This window comes from Ranitomeya variabilis, chromosome 5 (assembly GCF_051348905.1).
Source record: "Ranitomeya variabilis isolate aRanVar5 chromosome 5, aRanVar5.hap1, whole genome shotgun sequence".
NCBI lineage: Eukaryota > Metazoa > Chordata > Amphibia > Anura > Dendrobatidae > Ranitomeya > Ranitomeya variabilis.
The window spans coordinates 132287734-132310049 of NC_135236.1; the positions used below are offsets into that span (position 1 = coordinate 132287734).

The 22316-nt window shown below is 48.3% G+C and overlaps 1 protein-coding gene across 2 annotated transcripts in view; it reads left to right on the plus strand.

Annotated features, from left to right (window-relative positions):
• Window positions 1–4057: 4057 nt before the first annotated feature.
• LOC143775323 (uncharacterized protein HI_0077-like) overlaps window positions 4058–22316 on the plus strand; it is a 45196-nt gene continuing 26937 nt past the window's right edge. Inside the window, exon 1 of one of the 2 annotated variants that reach the window (XM_077263322.1) lies at window positions 4058–4275. In XM_077263322.1, coding sequence (XP_077119437.1) covers window positions 4169–4275 — 107 coding nt within the window. In that variant the 5' untranslated portion in view covers window positions 4058–4168. The remainder of the gene's footprint in view (window positions 4276–22316) is intronic. The other variant, XM_077263323.1, reaches the window with a different exon arrangement.

Genomic DNA, 22316 nt, shown 5'->3' on the forward strand with positions numbered 1-22316 from the left:
ACCGCACATGATGCTCCATACTGTATAATGACCGCACATGATGCTCCATACGGTATAACGACTGCACATGATGCTCCATACTGTATAATGACCGCACATGATGCTCCATACTGTATAATGACCGCACATGATGCTCCATACTGTATAATGACCGCACATGATGCTCCATACTGTATAATGACCGCACATGATGCTCCAGACTGTATAATGACCGCACATGATGCTCCAGACTGTATAATGACCGCACATGATGCTCCATACTGTCTAATGGCCGCACATGATGCTCCATACTGTCTAATGACCGCACATGATGCTCCATACTGTCTAATGACTGCACATGATGCTCCATACTGTATAATGACATACAGGCACGCAGCTCACACACGCACGCAGCTCACACACGCACGCAGCTCACACACGCAGCATCACAAACGCAGCTCACAAACACATGCAGCTTTGACACAAATGCATCACACACGCAGCCATCACACACACACACGCAGCCATCACACACGCAGCCATCACACACACACACGCAGCCATCACACACACACACGCAGCCATCACACACACACGCAGCCATCACACACACACACGCAGCCATCACACACACACACGCAGCCATCACACACACACGCAGCCATCACACACACACGCAGCCATCACACACACACACGCAGCCATCACACACACACACGCAGCCATCACACACACGCAGCCATCACACACACACGCAGCCATCACACACACACACGCAGCCATCACACACACACGCAGCCATCACACACACACGCAGCCATAACACACACACACAGCCATCACACACATCACACGCAGCCATCACACACACAGACACACAGCCATCACACACACACGCAGCCATAACACACACACACACACACCCAGCCATCACACACACACACACGCAGCCATCACACACGCAGCCATCACACACACACACGCAGCCATCACACACACACACGCAGCCATCACACACACACGCAGCCATCACACACACACACGCAGCCATCACACACACACGCAGCCATAACACACACACACAGCCATCACACACATCACACGCAGCCATCACACACACAGACACACAGCCATCACACACACACGCAGCCATAACACACACACACACACACCCAGCCATCACACACACACACACGCAGCCATCACACACACACACGCAGCCATCACACACGCAGCCATCACACACACACACGCAGCCATCACACACACACACGCAGCCATCACACACACACGCAGCCATCACACACACACACGCAGCCATCACACACACACACGCAGCCATCACACACACACGCAGCCATCACACACACACGCAGCCATCACACACACACACGCAGCCATCACACACACACACGCAGCCATCACACACACGCAGCCATCACACACACACGCAGCCATCACACACACACACACACACGCAGCCATCACACACACACGCAGCCATCACACACACACACGCAGCCATCACACACACACGCAGCCATAACACACACACACAGCCATCACACACATCACACGCAGCCATCACACACACACACAGCCATCACACACACACGCAGCCATAACACACACACACACACACCCAGCCATCACACACACACACACGCAGCCATCACACACACACGCAGCCATAACACACACACACACAGCCATCACACACACACAGCCATCACACACACACAGCCATCACACACACACACACGCAGCCATCACAGACATCACACACACACAATCTCCTCTGTGATGCAGGGGCGGCTGATGTCCATGTGCAGCTCTCTGCTGAAGTCTTCAGTCTCCTTCTCACAGCTCTGCACTGTCCCGGCACCTCCCCCTTCTCTCCTTCTCTGCCGGGATAGCAGCTAAGAGCAGAAGCCGGAGCTCCGTGCACACACAGCCAGAGGTAGTGAATCGCTGACCTCTCTTCTTGACTGCTGCAGGCTCTCTCCCTCAGCGTGGCAGCGCCGCACAGGGGGCGGGGGCGGGGGGGGGGGGGCGCGGGCGGTCAGGAGGCAGCTTTTATAAAAAAAAAAAAAAAAAACAGCCACAAACCTAAGTTGCTCAGGTGCCGCCCCCTGCATTGTCCCCGCCCTAGGCACGTAGTGCGGGACAACTAATGTCCCTCCCGGGATCCCGGGGCTGACTGTCAAAATCAGGACAGTCCCGCGGGATCCGGGACGGTTGGGAGATGTACAATAGATAGCGGGGACATACCGTTTCTTTCACAATATGGAGCATCTTCACACACAGTCTGTACCGCTTTGTGTTTACTTGTTCCTGCCTCACATTTCTCTGTCTTCACCACAACCCTGCACACTACTACAGCCCAGTTCAAGAGAGTCCTATTCTCAACTCATGGTTCTGTTTCCTCTTCCCTCTTAAGGGAACTAGATTGCCAATATGGCCGGGACTTAGCTTCTCAGCTTCTGACACCTTGGAACTCCTGCCCAGGCCACTCTCTTAGTCTCACGGTCTTTGTCCTGGCCTATTACTTCTCTACGGGGCGTACTGCTAGGCGTCCTATACCCAATGCATCACTCTGTCCTCTGATCACTTAGGCTACGAGACTATTCACAGAAAAAATGGTTATCCAGCTCACCCATAAACTGAAGTACTCCGGTAGTGCAGGGACATGAAGGCCTATGTTGGCAGCAGGAACTGAAGACAACTTGGTAGAGAAGCTGTCCAGCAACAGATCCAGAGAGGTAAGTGATATCATATTAGTAAAAAATTGCACATCCCTGGGAATGCACCAGAACAACGTTTCGAACGACTTGTTCTTAGTCACAGTATGGTACCATACTAAGAACAAATAGTTTGAAATGCGTTAGTCTGGTGCATTCCCAGGGATATGCAATTTTTATTAATATGACACAAAACATTTTTTGAAAAATAAAAATGTAATCATTTATTGAAATAGTTGTTTTTAACATTTACCTCATAGGCCAATAGATGTGTTCATACTAGATACGCAGGTTCCCAGCAAACCGGAGACAGCCTTGTCGTTGGCTGCTGGGCACGCAGGAATTGGCCAAATTATGTGCTAAGCGTCTCCATTGTTTCTTATTATCTAGAGCAGTATTGCTATTCATATTTCATATATTACATATTCACATGCTTTAGCACTACAGAGGGCAAGTTTATTTGTTTGCGTAGCAATCATTGTCAACCAGAGGCAGAAATTCAGCCAAGCCACAGAATGTGAAAGTATCCGAAGGCCGCGTTCACACGCTCAGTATTTGGTCAGTATTTTACCTCAGTATTTGTAGCCAAAACCAGGAGTGGGACAATCAGAGGAAAAGTATAATAGAAACATGTCACCACTTCTGTATTTATCACCCACTCCTGGTTTTGGCTCCTAAATACTGAGGTAAAATACTGACCAAATACTGAACATGTGGTTCGGATGAGCAGCTCGGGCGTATAATCCCCACGGGGAGCACACAGGCCCATTACAGCCCATGGAGAGGGCACAAGGCCGCTCTTCCACACAGATAAGATGCTTGAAAGAAATCACGTCAAAGATTTTGGTTAGTTTTGTAAACCAGAATAGCGCAGGTTTCCCCACAGCGGTGCACAGTGCGGACGGGCACATGGCGCTCCCACGGAGTCAGCCACAGTTTGGGATCACGAGCTTTTCAGTAGCACTGTCTGAACCCGGCCTTAGTCCCTGGGCTCTGGGCTCTGAGGTGATGGGTCAGGGTCTCTACTGCCTGCCTCCATTATGGGGGAGAATATGGCACTCCAGTAAGTGGTATTTCAGGGGCACACAGGGCAGCAGCCTAACAGCCCAGTCCTGAGCTGGGGTCACAGTACTGGCCATGGTCTGGAGCTCTGTCCTCTGTTCTGAGAACTTTCACACAACCTCCAGCATTCCTGGAAGGAGCAGCACGTGATGTCTGTCGCTATGGTAACGACCATGATGCTTAGGAAATGTGTCCTCGCAACTAACCCAAAGTAGCAAAGTGACTGTTGCCATAACAACAGAAGCAGGCGCCTGAGCTGCGTCATGCGTTCGCCCCGCCCCTCAGGAGGTTCCCTGTGGTAGGGCCCAGTCCCCGGCTTGTAGCTCTGCTTCCTGCCGGCTCGGTGCTGCTGCCGGCGGCTGTGCTCAGCCTTGTGCCGCCCGGCAATGGAGGGCTTCTCGGAGGAGCTGGTGAGCGCCCTGAAGGAGGTGGTCAGCCACAGTAACTGGCAGTGTGTCGGGGACAAGGAGAGGTTTAAACCCCCCTGTACTAAGTAAGCGCTGCTACTGTGGAGTGATGTGTGACACCTGTGCCCTCATATCCTGCTGCAGAGCGGTGTGTGCCCGGGGCTGGGGGCAGTGTCTGTGCCCACTGTATATAGGGCTGGGGGCATTGTCTGTGCCCACTGTATATAGGGCTGGGGGCATTGTCTGTGCCCACTGTATATAGGGCTGGGGGCATTGTCTGTGCCCACTGTATATAGGGCTGGGGGCAGTGTCTGTGCCCACTGTATATAGGGCTGGGGGCAGTGTCTGTGCCCGCTGTATATAGGGCTGGGGGCAGTGTCTGTGCCCGCTGTATATAGGGCTGGGGGCAGTGTCTGTGCCCGCTGTATATAGGGCTGGGGGCAGTGTCTGTGCCCACTGTATATAGGGCTGGGGCAGTGTCTGTGCCCACTGTATATAGGGCTGGGGGCAGTGGCTGTGCCCGCTGTATATAGGGCTGGGGGCAGTGTCTGTGCCCACTGTATATAGGGTCGGGGGCAGTGTCTGTGCCCACTGTATATAGGGCTGGGGCAGTGTCTGTGCCCACTGTATATAGGGCTGGGGGCAGTGGCTGTGCCCGCTGTATATAGGGGCTGGGGGCAGTGTCTGTGCCTGCTGTATATAGGGGCTGGGGGCAGTGTCTGTGCCTGCTGTATATAGGGGCTGGGGGCAGTGTCTGTGCCTGCTGTATATAGGGGCTGGGGGCAGTGGCTGTGCCCGCTGTATATAGGGGCTGGGGGCAGTGTCTGTGCCTGCTGTATATAGGGGCTGGGGGCAGTGTCTGTGCCCGCTGTATATAGGGCTGGGGGCAGTGTCTGTGCCCACTGTATATAGGGTCGGGGGCAGTGTCTGTGCCCACTGTATATAGGGTCGGGGGCAGTGTCTGTGCCCACTGTATATAGGGTCGGGGGCAGTGTCTGTGCCCGCTGTATATAGGGCTGGGGGCAGTGGCTGTGCCCGCTGTATATAGGGGCTGGGGGCAGTGTCTGTGCCTGCTGTATATAGGGGCTGGGGGCAGTGTCTGTGCCTGCTGTATATAGGGGCTGGGGGCAGTGTCTGTGCCCGCTGTATATAGGGCTGGGGCAGTATCTGTGCCCGCTGTAAGTGATCCTGGGGGCGATATCTGTACCCACTGTAGATGGGGCTGGGGGCAGTATCTGTGCCCACTGTAGATGGGGCTGGGGGCAGTATCTGTGCCCACGGTAGATGGGGCTGGGGGCAGTATCTGTGCCTACTGTATATAGGGTCGGGGGCAGTATATGTTCCAACTGTATATGGGGCCTGGGAGGTAGCTCTGCACACTGTAGATTGGGCTGGGGGCAGTATTTGTGCCCACTGTAGATGGGATCAGGCACTCTTGCCCACGAGTGTGACTCATATTGTGTATGGCGTGACCAGTATATGCTAGTAGCATTAAGCTGTGGGTTGTAAAACAAGCAGAATCCCTAAAATCCTGATCAGGAAATGCAGCAGATTAGCGGCGAGGCTGGCATTGTAGGATCGTAGATTGGAGTTTGGGCCTGGTTTGTGGGTTAGGGTTATGGCTACAAGGTGACATTGGTCACACGGCATGAGGAACTCGATGTTACATTGCATCTACTCTCGGTGAGGTTGTCCCGCAATTACCGCACGACTGATGAGATCCGCAATACTGAATTCTGTGACCAGGCTGGGTTGGATATGAGCAGGGCCGGTTTTAGACAAAGTGGGGCCCTAGGCAAAAATTTAAAGTGGGGGCCCCAAATGATAACATTGCACTGTGGCCCCCATATTTAGGGGCCTTATATCGGCCAACAGGTCTGCCACTATTAGCTGTACGCAGGGGCGTTGCTAGGGTCAGAAAAGATTGGGGGCCCAAGACAAAGAGTTGCCCCCAACCCCCTCTTAATTTTTTTGTAACTCTTCAGATAAAACAGTGCTAACTCTCTGAGAACAGATAATGTAGTAGATGTCACCTGCAGTCCTATGTAACACCACAGATAGTCTTAGTCTGAAACACTATGTCTATGTTCACATGCAGCATTTTTTTTTAGTAGCCAAAACCTTTTCTATTAGCAGTAAAAATGTTGCGTTCAAAACACCTGTTTTTCAGCTTGTTTTGTGGTGTTCTTCACACTTTTTTCAGCTTTTTTTTTGGAGTGAGGATGTTTGGTCAGTATTTCAAATCGGCATACGTAAGCCAAAACCAGGAGGGTGAGAAATACAGAAGTGGTGATGTGTTTCTCAGGCTATGTGAACACGTTGGGGATTTTGCTGTGGATCTGCAGCAGTTTTCCATGCGTTGTACAGTACCATGTAAACGTATGGAAAACAAAATCTGCAGTACACATGCTGCGGAAAATACCGCTCAGAAACGCTGCGTTGTATTTTCTGCAGCATGTCAATTCTTTGTGCAGATTCCGCAGCGTTTTACACCTGCTCCATAATAGGAATCCGCAGGTGTAAAAACGCTGTTAAAAACCGCACAAAAACCGCGGTAATTCCACGATAAATCTGCGGTAAATCTGCAGATAAAACTGAGGGGACTTAAAAAGCGCTACAGTTCTGAAATCCAGTCAGAAAAAAAACAAGCGCCTGCACCTATGTTTTGCTGGCACTTTGAAAAGCAGCTTTTCGCCATGTTCATATGCAGAATTTTTGCAGCTTTTTCTTCTGCAAATAAGACGTTTACAGCATTTTACAGCACAAGCAAAAACTGAGATTTTCAGAAATCTCCTGCACACCCTTTTATTTTCCCCTGACTGAATTTCACAACTACAGCCTTTTTTAAATCTGCAGTGTCACTTCTTTCAGCAATTTTTTTCATCCGTAGAAAGCAATGAAAAAGTTAAAAAAATGCTGCAAATGTCGCAACGTTGTTTTTCGCTGCGTTTTTTGTGAATAACACTAACTTTATTAAACATGTACTGTAGACAAAATGCATACTGTAAAAAACAAACAGCAAAAGCTCTAAGGGTGTGTGTCCACAATCAGTAAACGCTGCGGGTCGGCTGCTGTGTACTTGTGCAGCGTCCAACCCGCAGCGGCCAGATGTTACAGTATAGTGGATGGGATTTCAAGAAATTCCATCTCTACTATGCACTGACACCTGCACCTCACCTGCGGAGACGGACAAGGGGCGCGTCTGTCCAGGCTGCAGTATTTATATGGCGTAGACGCGAGTCTCCACCAGAGAAATCTCACCCCTGCAATGTATAGGACGCAGGGATTCCGCACAGATCAATGAACACACGCGGAATCATCTGTGCTCAACACATGCTAGCACTTTGGACGCAGCACATGTCTGCTGCATCCAAGGGCGGCCATTTCCGGATTCTCTGCACATACCCTAAAAAATGGGTGTTGTGAAAGCAGTGTTTTCACTGCCAAGAGAGCAGGCTTTGGCTGCAGAAAAAAAAATGCACCAAAAACACTGATTCCTATGCACATCTGTATTATATGTGTATAGTTTACCCTTATTGTTTCACGTGGGAATTCATTTATTTCTATATAATAAATGCCCTGATTCAGCAGACAATATTCCTGTCCTGTGTCATCCAGACAGTAGTGACAGGAGGTCGCCCTGTCAGATTACAAGCAGTGATTCAGTGACTGGTCAGAGCCGATGCTGATGGATGCTGTATGTGACTGTGAAACCTGATCCTACAGCACAGAGCACAGAGCTCCGGGACCACATGAGTAAATCACTGCACTGAGGGGGTCTCAAGGGGGGGTTGGGAGAGACGCCACTGCTGTACACCCTCTGGGCACTTCATACAGGGGCTGTAGAGGTAGGGGGCCCTCTTTCTAGGTGGGGGCCCCAGGCGTCTGCCTGGTCTGCCTGTGCCAAACGCCGGCCCTGGATATGAGGCGCGTGCAACCGGTCACTTTGCTGTTCTTAGCCAAATCTAGTCTCCAAAAATGTCTCATTAATGTTTTAGATGCTGTGTAGCCTCGGACTAAAGTGGCTCAAATTTCTAATAAACTACATTGTGTTGATCGCTTGTTGTTCACTGGGGCCACATTCCCACGTACAAAAACATGTTTGTTTCAGCTGTAGTTTTTCTGCACGGGCTTTGGTACAGTGTCCCCAGAATAAATCTTAGCAGTCTGCTCTGATTGGCCTTTTTTAATGCATTTTTTTGGTGCAGATTTCAAGCAGAATATTTTTTTGATTCATTATTTTTGTGCAGACACCCTGGGATTCTGCTTTTAGAACAAGACGGTGGCTGGTTAGTATAATACCATGTGCAGGAAATTTAGATTAATAGTACCACTCCAGCGCTAAGGCTGGTTTCACATTTGCGGTTGTGTCCGCAGCGTTTCTTCCGCAAATATCCGCATGCGTTGTGTATTCCTATCTTTAACATTAGGGACGCATGCGTCTGCGATCGTTCGCGTTTTGCCGCATTTGACGACGCATGTGTCGTTTCGTCGTCTGCGGCTTGTCGCGGAAATGCAACATGTAGTAATTTTTAGAGGCGTCAATTTGCCGCCTGGAATCGTATGCGGTCGATTGCGCAAGGAATGCGCCAAAAAAACGCATTGCTGTCTATATGAACGCATGCGTTCCACAAGAGAAAAACATATCTAGACACTGATAAGCCACCCCCCACATACAAGGTGATAAAGGGAGAGAGTGGACATTTGCAGGTCACTACTCAGCAGACACTGAAGCAGACGAGACGCAGGCTACATCCTTGGAGGAAAACAAGACACTGAACAATGTGAGTATATCCTAACCAATGCCTTCATTTTCTATTTTCTGTCTCTACATGTCCTAATTTCTGCCATTTCTTTCTTTCTGCATGCATCAGAATGTCGTCTTCTTCTGATGAGGAGCAACATCCTGGGCCTTCTGAAGTAGAACATGTCAGTGAGGTGAGTACTCTCCTCCTCAGATTGGTAAGTGTTCACTGTCACATCTACACATATGACAATTTTTGTTTTTCATTTTTTTAGAGCTCTTCTACTGCGGCAGAGACAGGGCAGGAGCAGCGGAGTCACGGTCGGGTGGCAAGGTGGCAGCGTGTACGTATACAAGGCTGACTGTTTACTGTATCCTCACTTTAGTATTCTTGAATCTTCCTTTATATTCCTATTTCTTTACATTTTTCTTCTGGAATCCTTTTGTATCTTGACTTTCCTATTCATGCCATTTCTCAGCCTGTTTTCTTTCTTTTCCTAATGTTAATTGACCCAACATTAATGTCTTTATTTAATTTTTAGGTTCCAGAACGGGATGAAGACCTCATAGAAAATGACCTCCTCATCTCCCTGGTCCAGTAGCGAGTCCCGTTGTGGGACACCCGGGATCCACTGCACTCAAACAACATGACGATCCGGCGCCTATGGAATGAGGTGGCCAAAGCGATGTGGGATGGCTGGGACAACGCCCCGACTCGGGTCCGAACTGCATTTGGTAAGTATTGCACTGCAGTGTGAAGCAGCAGAGACCTTGGCCGTGCTCACACAACTGTGTGTGATGAGAGAAACTCTCAGGAGTTTCTCTCATCACACACAGTTGTGTGAGCACAGCCAAAAGTCCATTGTCTAACCATTATGTTTTATTTTTTCAACAGTGGCCAGAGTCAAAACACGTTGGCGTTCGATGAAGGACCGCTTCAACAAGGACCTGCGTCAAGAGAGCCGTGTTCCCAGTGGTTCAGGAGCAAGGATCAGAAAATACAAATACCATCGTGTTTTGGCATTTTTAAGACCGGTCCTTGCCCAGAGAACGTAAGTATTTCTCCCGTGCATTAGGTTGTATTGTATTGCCATAATCTATATATTTCTATTCCACAGGATTTTGCATCTGGTTAATTTTTGGTATTAATTTTCTTTTTCCATTTTTCACAGCACATGGAGCACTACTGTTGGCCCAAGTTCTGGAGCGGTCCTTCATCAGACAGCCACGGACCCGTCCCAGCCATCCAGCAGCGCTGCAGCATGTGGGCCTGCCACGCTAACTGGAGACCAGGAAGCTGGTCCATCAGGTGTTCCCCTTTCCCAGTCCTCTGCTACTGCCCCTTTTTTGGTGGGCTCCTCCCGGCAGCGGCAGAGGGCATCGGACAGGTCCCTCATGCCCGAGTTTTTGCACTTGAGCTCGGTTTTTACGAAGGACTCAAGGCTTTGTTTGACCAAATGGATATTTCACTTAGCCACATGAATACACGTATCCAGGAGGTCACCAAAAGCCTTGACCAAGTAAAAGCCGACCTCCAGAGGCCAGCACATAATGTTTTAACCAAATTGAGAAGGGCATGTCGGAACACCTTAATCCTGATCTCCAGCTGAGTGTCATGCAGGCCTGCAATGCTGCTTACATGCAGGCTATGCAGCAGAGTCGGTATTTTTCAGCAGACAGTGGCGGCATATCCACCTGTGCCTTCACTGTCACGATTAACCTCAATGCCAACCTCTGCTGCATACCACTGCAAGGCCACTTCTATTCCTAGCACTGCCGGACACCAGTACAGCACCACCACGATGCTGAGTGCTGTTGGACAGCCCACCGCCACCACAATGACAACCGCTGCTCCTGCTTGGACCTCGTCCACTGACACGACGATGCAGCACGACCCAGGCATGGCCTTCCGTACCGCCACCACCACGATGCAGCAGGACCCTGGCATGGCCTTCCGCTCTACGAGCACTATGGACCCTGGCATGGCCTTCCGCTCTACGAGCACTATGGACTCTGGCATGGCTGCATGCTCTACGAGCACTATGGACTCTGGCATGGCTGCATGCTCTACGAGCACTATGGACTCTGGCATGGCTGCACGCTCTACGAGCACTATGGACTCTGGCATGGCTGCATGCTCTACGAGCACTATGGACTCTGGCATGGCTGCATGCTCTACGAGCACTATGGACTCTGGCATGGCTGCACGCTCTACGAGCACTATGGACTCTGGCATGGCTGCACGCTCTACAAGCACTATGGACTCTGGCATGGCTGCACACTCTACGAGCACTATGGACTCTGGCATGGCTGCACGCTCTACGAGCACTATGGACTCTGGCATGGCTGCACGCTCTATGAGCACTATGGACTCTGGCATGGCTGCACGCTCTACGAGCACTATGGACTCTGGCATGGCTGCACGCTCTACGAGCACTATGGACTCTGGCATAGCTGCACGGTCTACGAGCACTATGGACTCTGGCATAGCTGCACGCTCTACGAGCACTATGGACTCTGGCATGGCTGCATGCTCTACGAGCACTATGGACTCTGACACAGTGCAGCCGGACCCTGACAGGTCACCCACCACGACCATGCCACGACATATGAGCCCACCGAGGCTTCCCAGAACACAGCAATCACAAAAAAAAACAGCGGAGTCTTAGTATTCCTCCCCCTTCACCTCCCAGTGTGTCTGTAATGTCAGGTTTGTCTCACCCTTCCAGTGCGTCTCAAGCCTCTCATGTGTCAAGCCCTATCCCCTAACTACCAGACCCTACTAGTTTCATTGCCTCTTCTGCCACCTCTGCGTCGTCCACGGTTAGCCAGGCCTCAGTGCTTCACACCCCCCGTTTACATCACTCTACCCCAAGCCGCCGCAGTTAAACAAATATTTTGGTTGTTAAAAAATAAATACAAAGTTTTTTTGCCCCAATTATGTTTGGTTTATTGTGTCTTTCGCCGCCGGCAACACACACTGTGCGCCAAATAAGAAACTTCGCCACACACTTTATTTTTTGGCCACATCATATCTCAAGTAGTTATAAAAAAAAAAAAGACTGCAGTTTTGTGTGTCTTTAGTATAGAGATATGAGGTGGGCCAAAAAATTTATACTTGTATTATCTCCATAATCTCTTCTTTCTGCTTTGTCTGTGACTAGTGTTGCAGTCAAAAGAGAAAATGGCGGAAATACAGTGCAGAACTCTACTGAGCAGGTCAGGTGTCAAAAAACTCATTAGTTAGAACACCTGACCTGGTGAGTAGAGAACTGCCATGTATAACCTCCATTTTCTCTTCTGTGTACATAATCTATTACACACAAATTGAAGTGATGATGGTGATCACACACGGCATATCTATGCTCACCTGCACAGGTGTCAGAAGTAGTAAATTCATGAAGCTGTGATATGTGCATCATGAATTCATTATTTCTGACACCTGACTTGATGAGTATAGATCTCTTTAGTGTGACAGTCATTGTCTCTTCAGTCTGTGTCCAATGGATACTGCAGAACAGAATCAGGATGCAATGACGTCAACAAGCTTACCAATAAAGCAACATGGCTGCCATAACACTAGCAGTATGTGGCCAGTGATTTATATCAGTATTTGTAAGCCAAAACAAGGAGTGGAACAATTAGAAGTAAATTATGATATTAACATAATAACTATCACCTCTGCCTTTATCACCCACTCCTGGTTTTGGATACAAATACTGATATTAAATACAGACCAAATACTGCTAGTTTTAGGACAGCCTTGGTTTGTAGAGGAAATACATAGGAGACACGGTCAACACAACCAAAAATAAAGTTTATTAATGAGAAATATTATCATTGCAGAAAATTACTGGTACAGATCGAATTACAACAGGACATTTACACAACATTGTCCTGCCATGACACACGTCCAATATCTGAATCAAAAAAGGCAGCAAATTGGTCCCGCATGTGACCAACTTCTGCAGTTGACCACAGCGGGTGATGCTGGAAATCGGGCAGTGGGTGTGCAACTGGTTCATCCAGTTCAATGTTGGGTTGCTCCTTAACCCCTTAGTGACAGAGCCAATTTGGTACTTAATGACCAGGCCAATTTTTACAATTCTGACCACTGTCACTTTAAGAGGTTATAACTCTGGAACGCTTTATCGGATCCCGCTGATTCTGAGATTGTTTTTTCGTGACATGTTGTACTTCATGTTAGTGGTAACATTTCTTCGATATTACTTGCGATTATTTATGAAAGAAAAGGAAATGGCGAAAATTTTTAAAATTTTGCAATTTTCAAACTTTGTATTTTTATGCCCTTAAATCAGAGAGATATGTCAGGAAAAATAGTTAATAAATAACATTTCCCACATGTCTACTTTACATCAGCACAATTTTGGAAACAAAAGTTTTTTTTGTTAGGGAGTTATAAGGGTTAAAAGTTGACCAGCAATTTCTCATTTTTACAACACCATCTTTTTTTTAGGGACCACATCACCTTTGAAGTCATTTTGAAGGGTCTATATGATAGAAAATAACCAAGTGTGACACCATTCTAAAAACTGCACCCCTCAAGCTGCTCAAAACCACATTCAAGAAGTTTATTAACCCTTTACGTGCTTAACAGGAACTGAAACAATGTGGAAGAAAAAAATGAACATTTTAACTTTTTTTTGCAAACATTTTACTTCAGAACCATTTTTTTAAATTTTCACAAGTGTAAAAACAGAAATTTAACCACAAATTTTGTTGTGCAATTTCTCCTGAGTACGCCGATACCCCATATGTGGAGGTAAACAACTGTTTGGGCGCACCGCAGAGCTTGGAAGTGAAGGAGTGCCGTTTGACTTTTTCAATGCAGAATTGGCTGGAATTGAGATCGGACGCCCCTGATGTGCCTAAACAGTGGAAACCCCCCACAAGTGACACCATTTTGGAAACTAGACCCCTTAAGGAACTTATCTAGATGTGTGATGAGCACTTTGAACCCCCAAGTGCTTCACAGAAGTTTATAACGTAGAGCCGTGAAAATAAAAAATCGCATTTGTTTACACAAAAATGATCTTTTCACCCACAAATTCTTATTTTCACAAGGGTAAATGGAGAAATTAGACCACAAAAGTTGTGCAATTTCTCCTGAATACGCCGATACCCCATATGTGGGGGTAAACCACTGTTTGGGCGCACCGCAGAGCTTGGAAGAGAAGGAGTGTCGTTTTACTTTTTCAATGTAGAATTGGCTGGAATTGAGATCGGACGCCATGTCACGTTTGGAGAGCCCCTGATGTGCCTAAACAGTGGAAACCCCCCACAACTGACACCATTTTCGAAACTAGACCCCTTAAGGAACTTATCTAGATGTGTGGTGAGCACTTTAAACCCCCAAGTGCTTCACAGAAGTTTATAACGTAGAGCCATGAAAATAAAAAAATAGCATTTTTTCTACAAAAATGATCATTTTGCCTCCAAATTTTTATTTTACCAAGGGTAACAGGAGAAAATGGACCCCAGAAGTTGTTGTACAATTTGTCCTGAGTACGCCGACACCCCATATGTGGGGGTAAACCACTGTTTGGGCGCATGGCTGAGCTCGGAAGCAAAGGAGCGCCATTTGACTTTTCAATGCAAAATTGACTGGAATTGAGATCGGACGCCATGTCGCGTTTGGAGAGCCCCTGATGTGGCTAAACAGTAGAAACCCCCCACAAGTGACCCCATTTTGGAAACTAGACCCCCCCATGGAACTTATCTAGATGTGTGGTGAGAACTTTGAATGCCCAAGTGCTTCACAGAAGTTTATAATGCAGAGTCGTGAAAATAAAAAATATTTTTTTTTCCCACAAAAAAGATTTTTTAGCCCCCAAATTTTTATTTTCACAAGGGTAACAAGAGAAATTGGACCCCAAAAGTTGTTGTCCAATTTGTCCTGAGTATGCTGGTACCCCATATGTGGGGGTAAACCACTGTTTGGGCGCATGGCTGAGCTCGGAAGGGAAGGAGCGCCATTTTGGAATGCAGGCTTTGATAGAATGGTCTGTTGGCGTTATGTTGCGTTTGCAGAGCCACTGATGTACCTAAACAGTAGAAACCCCCCACAAGTGACCAAATTTTGGAAACTAGACCCCCTAAGGAACTTATCTAGATATGTGGTGAGAACTTTGAATGCTCAAGTGCTTCACAGAAGTTTATAATGCAGAGTAGTGAAAATAAAAAATATTTTTTTTTCCACAAAAATGATTTTTAGCCCCCAAGTTTTTATTTTCACAAGGGTAACAGGAGAAATTGGACCCCATAAGTTGTTGTCCAATTTATCCTGAGTTCGCTGATGCCCCATATGTGGGGGTAAACCACTGTTTGGGCGCACAGCAGAGCTCAGAAGGGAGGGAGCACCATTTGACTTTTTTAGCGCAAAATTGGCTGTCGTGTTTGGATGTACCTAAACAGTGGAAACCCCCCAATTCTAACTCCAACCCTAACCCTAATCTCAACCCGATCCATAATCCTAATCACAACCCTAACGATAATCACAACCCTAACCCCAAACCAGCCCTAATCTCAACCCTAACCATAACCCTAATCAAAACCCTAAATACAACACACCCCTAATCCTAATCTGAACCCTAACCTCAAACCTAACCCTAATCCCAATACACCCCTTAACCCTAATCCCAACCTTAACCCTAATCCCTAACCCTAATCCCAACCCTAATCCCAAACGTAACCCTAATCCCAACCCTAATCCCAAACGTAACCCTAATACCAACCCTAATCCAAACCCTAACCCTAATCCCAACTCTAACCCTAACTTTAGCCCCAACCCTAACTTTAGCCCTAACCCTAACCCTAAATTTAGCCCCAACCCTAACCCTAAATTTAACCCTAACCCTAGCCCTAACTTTAGCCCCAACCCTAACCCTAGCCCTAAGGCTACTTTCACACTTGCGTCGTGTGGCATCCGTCGCAATCCATTGTTTTGGACAAAAAACGGATCCAGCAAATGTGCCCACAGGATGCCTTTTTTGCCCATAGACTTGTATTGCCGACGGATGGCCACACGTCTCGTCCATCGTGCACTGGATCCGTTGTGTTTTGGCGGACCGTCGTCACAAAAAAGTTCAATGTAACCTTTTTTGTGTACGTTGCGTCCGCCATTTCCGCGCATGTGTGGCCGTAACTCTGCCCCCTCCTCCCCAGGACATAGACTGGGCAGCGGATGCGTTGAAAAGCTGCATCCGCTGCCCACGTTGTGCACAATTTTCACAACGTGCGTCGGTACGTCGGGCCGACGCATTGCGACCGCCCCGTACCAACGCAAGTGTGAAAGAAGCCTAAGGCTACTTTCACACTAGCGTCGTACTCGGCCTGTCGCAGTGTGTCGGGCCGACGTACCGACGTTAGCGTTGTAAGCGCCGCACAACGGGTGCAGCGGATGCTGTTTTTCAACGCATCCACTGCCCCATTGTGAGGTGCGGGGAGGCGGGGGCGGCGTTCCGGCCGCGCATGCGCAGTCGGAAATGGCGGACACGTCGCACAAAAAAACGTTACATGTAGCGTTTTTTTGTGCCGACGGTCCGCCAAAGCACGACGCATCCGTCGCACGACGGATGCGACGTGTGGCAATCCGTCGCAATGTGTCGCTAATGCAAGTCAATGGAGAAAAAACACATCCTGCAAGCACTTTTGCAGGATGCGTTTTTTCTCCAAAACGGCGCATTGCGACGGAAGCCAAAAAAACGCTAGTGTGAAAGTAGCCTAACCCTAACCCTAAATTTAGCCCCAACCCTAACCCTAATTTTAGCCCCAACTCGTCTCTCCTGCCGGCCGGCAGATGGCAGCAGATGGCGGGCGCACTGCGCATGCGCCCGCCATTTTCTTTCCCGAGGAAGAAGCAGGAGGAGACGCAGGAGGACCCAGGGACACCGGTAAGTATGATAGGGTCCCCGAATCCCCCTATTTCTCTGTCCTCTGATGTGCGATCACATCAGAGGACAGAGAATTACAGATCGCTTTTTTTTTTTTTTTTGCGGTCGCCGGTAAACAGCGATCGCAAAACAGGGGTCGGTAAAAACCGACCCCGATCATGTTCTTTGGGGTCTCGGCTACCCCCGGCAGCCGAGACCCCAAAGATCTTCCGGGGGGCGGGCGCACTGCGCATGCGCCCGCCATTTTTTCCCCGGAAAAACATGGCGGCACCCATCGGGAGCCACGAGGAGTACCGGGGGAGATAGGTGAGTATTGGGGGGCCATCGGGGACCCTATTTCTCTGTCCTCCGATGTGCGATCACATCGGAGGACAGAGAAATTAAATGGCAAATCGTGTTTTTTTTTTTGTTGCGACCGCCAGTAAACGGTTAATTACCGGCGATCGCAACTCAGGGGTCGGTAAAAAACCCCCGAATCATGTTCTCTGGGGTCTCGGCTACCCTCGGCAACCGAGACCCCAGAGAAAATCCGACTCTGGGGGGCGCTATTCACTTTTTCCACAGCGCCGTTAATTAACGGCGCTGTGGTTTAAGTACCCTTAGCGGTCGCCGTTAAAAGGCGTATCGGCGGTCGTTAAGGGGTTAACCATTATATAATTATGCAGCACCACACAGGCTTTGACCACCTCGTCAACTGTCTCCATTTTTAGATTTATGGCTGATGCAAGAATGCGCCATTTTGAGACTAGAATCCCAAAGGTACACTCTACAGTTCTTCGGGCCCTGGTCAGTCTGTAGTTAAAGATCCTTCTAGTGTGGTTCAAGTCCCGACTGGAATAGGGCTTCAGTAGGTTTTCACACATCTGAAAGGCCTCATCCCCAACCATAACAAATGGCATCGGTGGACCTTGAGTGTTGGGGAGAGGTTGTGGCTGTGGAAAATTAAAATTTTTGCCATACACACGGCGGCCCATATCCGAGTTCTTAAAAGTCTGGGAATCATTGCCACGGCCAAAAGCTCCAATGTCCACGGCGATGAAGCGACAGTTCGCATCAGCTATTGCCATGAGCACAACAGAAAAATATTTTTTGTAATTGAAGTACTCCGATCCTGTTCTGGCGGGTTTGATAATGCGGATGTGCTTTCCATCAACCGCTCCCAAACAGTTTGGGAAATCACACACACTCCAGAATTGTTTCGCAATTTCAAGCCACATGTCCAAGGTGGGTACGGGTATAAACTCATCCCGGAGTACATTCCACAAAGCCCGGCAGGTGTCCGCAACTATTCCGGACAGGGTGGATATTGCAAGCCGGTATTGGAAGTGGAGGGATGATAAACGCTCTCCGGTTGCAAGAAATCTGTAAGAAAAACAAACAAATTACAATCTATTCTATTTATGTTGTGGTTACGCTAAAGACAGCGGAAAATACCCCAAAAATACATGTCAGAAAACCTAAAATTTGGACTGTCAATGGTTTAGATTTGGAACGTACCTTAATGTACCGAATGCGAAGATCCATTCTGACACCGTATACAGGAGCAAAATCTGAAGATTTCAGCTGTTCAAGGGTCTATATATAGAGATCCCTCTGTAGTCCCGTTGGCAGTTTCTGGTTATCTAGATTTTTCTCCTGTAAAATTTGTCACCATGCGCACCAAAAACGCAAACGCAGGAAAAAACGCATAGAAAAGCGTGCAAACGCTGCGTTTTTTTAACCGCATGTGTTCCTGTGTTTCCATGCGTTTTTTCCTGCACTTGCGGATGCGGATTAAACGCTGCGGATTCGAACGCTAATGTGAAACTAGCCTAAAATAGAAGACAAAAGCTGGAGTGGTGTTTTATACTGCACACCTCCTTTAGTTGCAACTACCACTATTACTGGAACAATTTTTCTTTTTTTTCTGTGTTTCTCTGTTGCAAAGTTATACCCCTTGGTAATAAAGAAACAAATTTTTCCTAGATCCAATTGGGCATATACCACATAACTTCTGTTATAGAGGAGAAAAAGCAAATATCCATAGAGAAATTCTCTGGTATACGCCCAGTTGGTCAAAGGGAAAATTTACATTTTTATTCCCGGGCATGGTAACTTTTCAACAGAGCAAAAAGAAAATGTTCCAGAATTAGTAGAAACTCACTGGACTTTATAAAATAACCTGCAAACACCCTCACTAAGGGCAAATTGATCATGAGTTTCTAGGAACTCATACCCCGCTTGTGTTGAACTCTTAAATCCAGCAGTTTTCTGCACACAAAAACATCAGAATAAAACCCAACATTTGCAACTAAAGTATGAACATGGCCTTACAAGCACTTCACCTTATTACCGTATATACTCGAGTATAAGCCGAGATTTTCAGCCCAAATTTTTGGGCTGAAAGTGCCCCCTCGGCTTATACTCGAGTCACGGTCTGTGGCAGGGTCGGCGGGTGAGGGGGAGAGGGCGCTGAGGCATACTTACCTAGTCCCGGCGATCCTGTCACTCCCCCTGCCCGTCCCACGGTCTCCGGGTGCAGCAGCCTCTTCCCCTGAGCGGTCACGTGGGACCGCTCATTAGAGAAATGAATAGGCTGCTCCACCTCCCATAGGGGCGGAGCCGCCTATTCATTTCTCTAATGAAGCGGTGCCGGTGACCGCTGACAGAGGAAGAGGCTGCGGCACCGAACACAGGCAGGGGGAAGGAGCGGGACGCCGGGAGCAGGTAAGTATGTCATATTCACCTGTCCTCGTTCCACACGCCGGGCGCTGTCTCCATCTTCCCGGCGTCTCTCTCTCCTCACTGACTGCAGGCAGAGGGCGCGATGACGCATATAGTGTGCGCGCCGCCCTCTGCCTGATCAGTCAGTGCAGGGAGACGCCGGGAAGATGGCGCCGAGAAGCTGCAAGCAAGACAGGTGAGTATGTGTTTTATTATTTTTATTGCAGCAGCAGCAGCACAGCTATGGGGCAATAATGGACGGTGCAGAGCACTATATGGCAGAGCTATGGGGCAGTAATGGTGCAGAGCACTGTATGGCACAGCTATGGGGCAGTAATGGTGCAGAGCACTATATGGCACAGCTATGGGGCAGTAATGGTGCAGAGCACTGTATGGCACAGCTATGGGGCAGTAATGGTGCAGAGCACTATATGGCACAGCTATGGGGCAGTAATGGTGCAGAGCACTATATGGCACAGCTATGGGGCAGTAATGGTGCAGAGCACTGTATGGCACAGCTATGGGGCAGTAATGGTGCAGAGCACTATATGGCACAGCTATGGGGCAGTAATGGTGCAGAGCACTGTATGGCACAGCTATGGGGCAATAATGGTGCAGAGCACTATATGGCACAGCTATGGGGCAGTAATGGTGCAGAGCACTGTATGGCACAGCTATGGGGCTGTAATGGTGCAGAGCACTATATGGCACAGCTATGGGGCAGTAATGGTGCAGAGCACTGTATGGCACAGCTATGGGGCAGTAATGGTGCAGAGCACTATATGGCACAGCTATGGGGCAGTAATGGTGCAGAGCACTGTATGGCACAGCTATGGGGCAGTAATGGTGCAGAGCACTATATGGCACAGCTATGGGGCAGTAATGGTGCAGAGCACTGTATGGCACAGCTATGGGGCAGTAATGGTGCAGAGCACTGCATGGCACAGCTATGGGGCAGTAATGGTGCAGAGCACTATATGGCACAGCTATGGGGCAGTAATGGTGCAGAGCACTGTATGGCACAGCTATGGGGCAGTAATGGTGCAGAGCACTAAATGGCACAGCTATGGGGCAGTAATGGTGCAGAGCACTATATGGCACAGCTATGGGGCAGTAATGGTGCAGAGCACTGTATGGCACAGCTATGGGGCAGTAATGGTGCAGAGCACTATATGGCACAGCTATGGGGCAGTAATGGTGCAGAGCACTGTATGGCACAGCTATGGGGCAATAATGGTGCAGAGCACTATATGGCACAGCTATGGGGCAGTAATGGTGCAGAGCACTATATGGCACAGCTATGGGGCAGTAATGGTGCAGAGCACTGTATGGCACAGCTATGGGGCAATAATGGTGCAGAGCACTATATGGCACAGCTATGGGGCAGTAATGGTGCAGAGCACTGTATGGCACAGCTATGGGGCAATAATGGTGCAGAGCACTATATGGCACAGCTATGGGGCAGTAATGGTGCAGAGCACTGTATGGCACAGCTATGGGGCAATAATGGTGCAGAGCACTATATGGCACAGCTATGGGGCAATAATGGTGCAGAGCACTATATGGCACAGCTATGGGGCCATAATGAACAGTATGGAGCATCTATTTTTATTTTTGAAATTCACCGGTAGCTGTTGCATTTTCCACCCTAGGCTTATACTCGAGTCAATAAGTTTTCCCAGTTTTTTGTGGCAAAATTAGGGGGGTCGGCTTATACTCGGGTCGGCTTATACTCGAGTATATACGGTAACCCCTTTACCCCCAAGGGTGGTTTGCACGTTAATGGCCGGGCCAATTTTTACAATTCTGACCACTGTCCCTTTATGAGGTTATAACTCTGGAACGCTTCAACGGATCCTGGTGATTCTGACATTGTTTTCTCGTGACATATTGTACTTCATGATAGTGGTAAAATTTCTTTGATATTACCTGCGTTTATTTGTGAAAAAAAAACTTCCAAATTTTAATTTTTATGCCCTTAAATCACAGAGATATGTCGCACAAAATACTTAATAAGTAACATTTCCCACGTCTACTTTACATTAGCACAATTTTAGAACCAAAATTTTTATTTTGTTTTTACAGCACCATTTTTTAGGGACCACATCACATTTGAAGTCACTTTGAGGGGTCTATATGATAGAAAATACCCAAGTGTGACACCATTCTAAAAACTGTACCCCTCAGGCTATGTGCACACGTCGTGTTTTTTTCGCGGTTTTTTTTTCGCGGTTTTTCGCTATAAAACTGCAAAAAAACGCTCACATTAAGCATCCTATTAATTAGAATGCAATCCACAAATGTTGTGCACATACTGAGTATTTTTCCACAGCAGAAACGATTTGCGGTAAAATATGCAGCATGTTCATTAATTTGCGGAATCGCGGGGATTCCGCACACCTAGGAATGCATTGATCTGCTTACTTCCCGCATGGGGCTATGCCCACCATGCGGGAAGTAAGCAGATCATGTGCGGTTGGTACCCAGGGTGGAGGAGAGGAGACTCTCCTCCACGGACTGGGCACCATATAATTGTTAAAAAAAAAAATAATTAAAATAAAAAATCGTGATATACTCACCCTCTGATGGCCCCGGAGTCCTCCCGCCTCTCAGCGGTGCACGTGGCCGCTTCCGTTCGTATAGATGGTGTGTGTGAAGGACCTGCGATGACGTCGCGGTCACGTGACCGCGATGACGTCGCGGTCACGTGACCGCGACATCGAAGGTCCTGCACACACACCATCTATAGGAACGGAAGCCGCTGAGG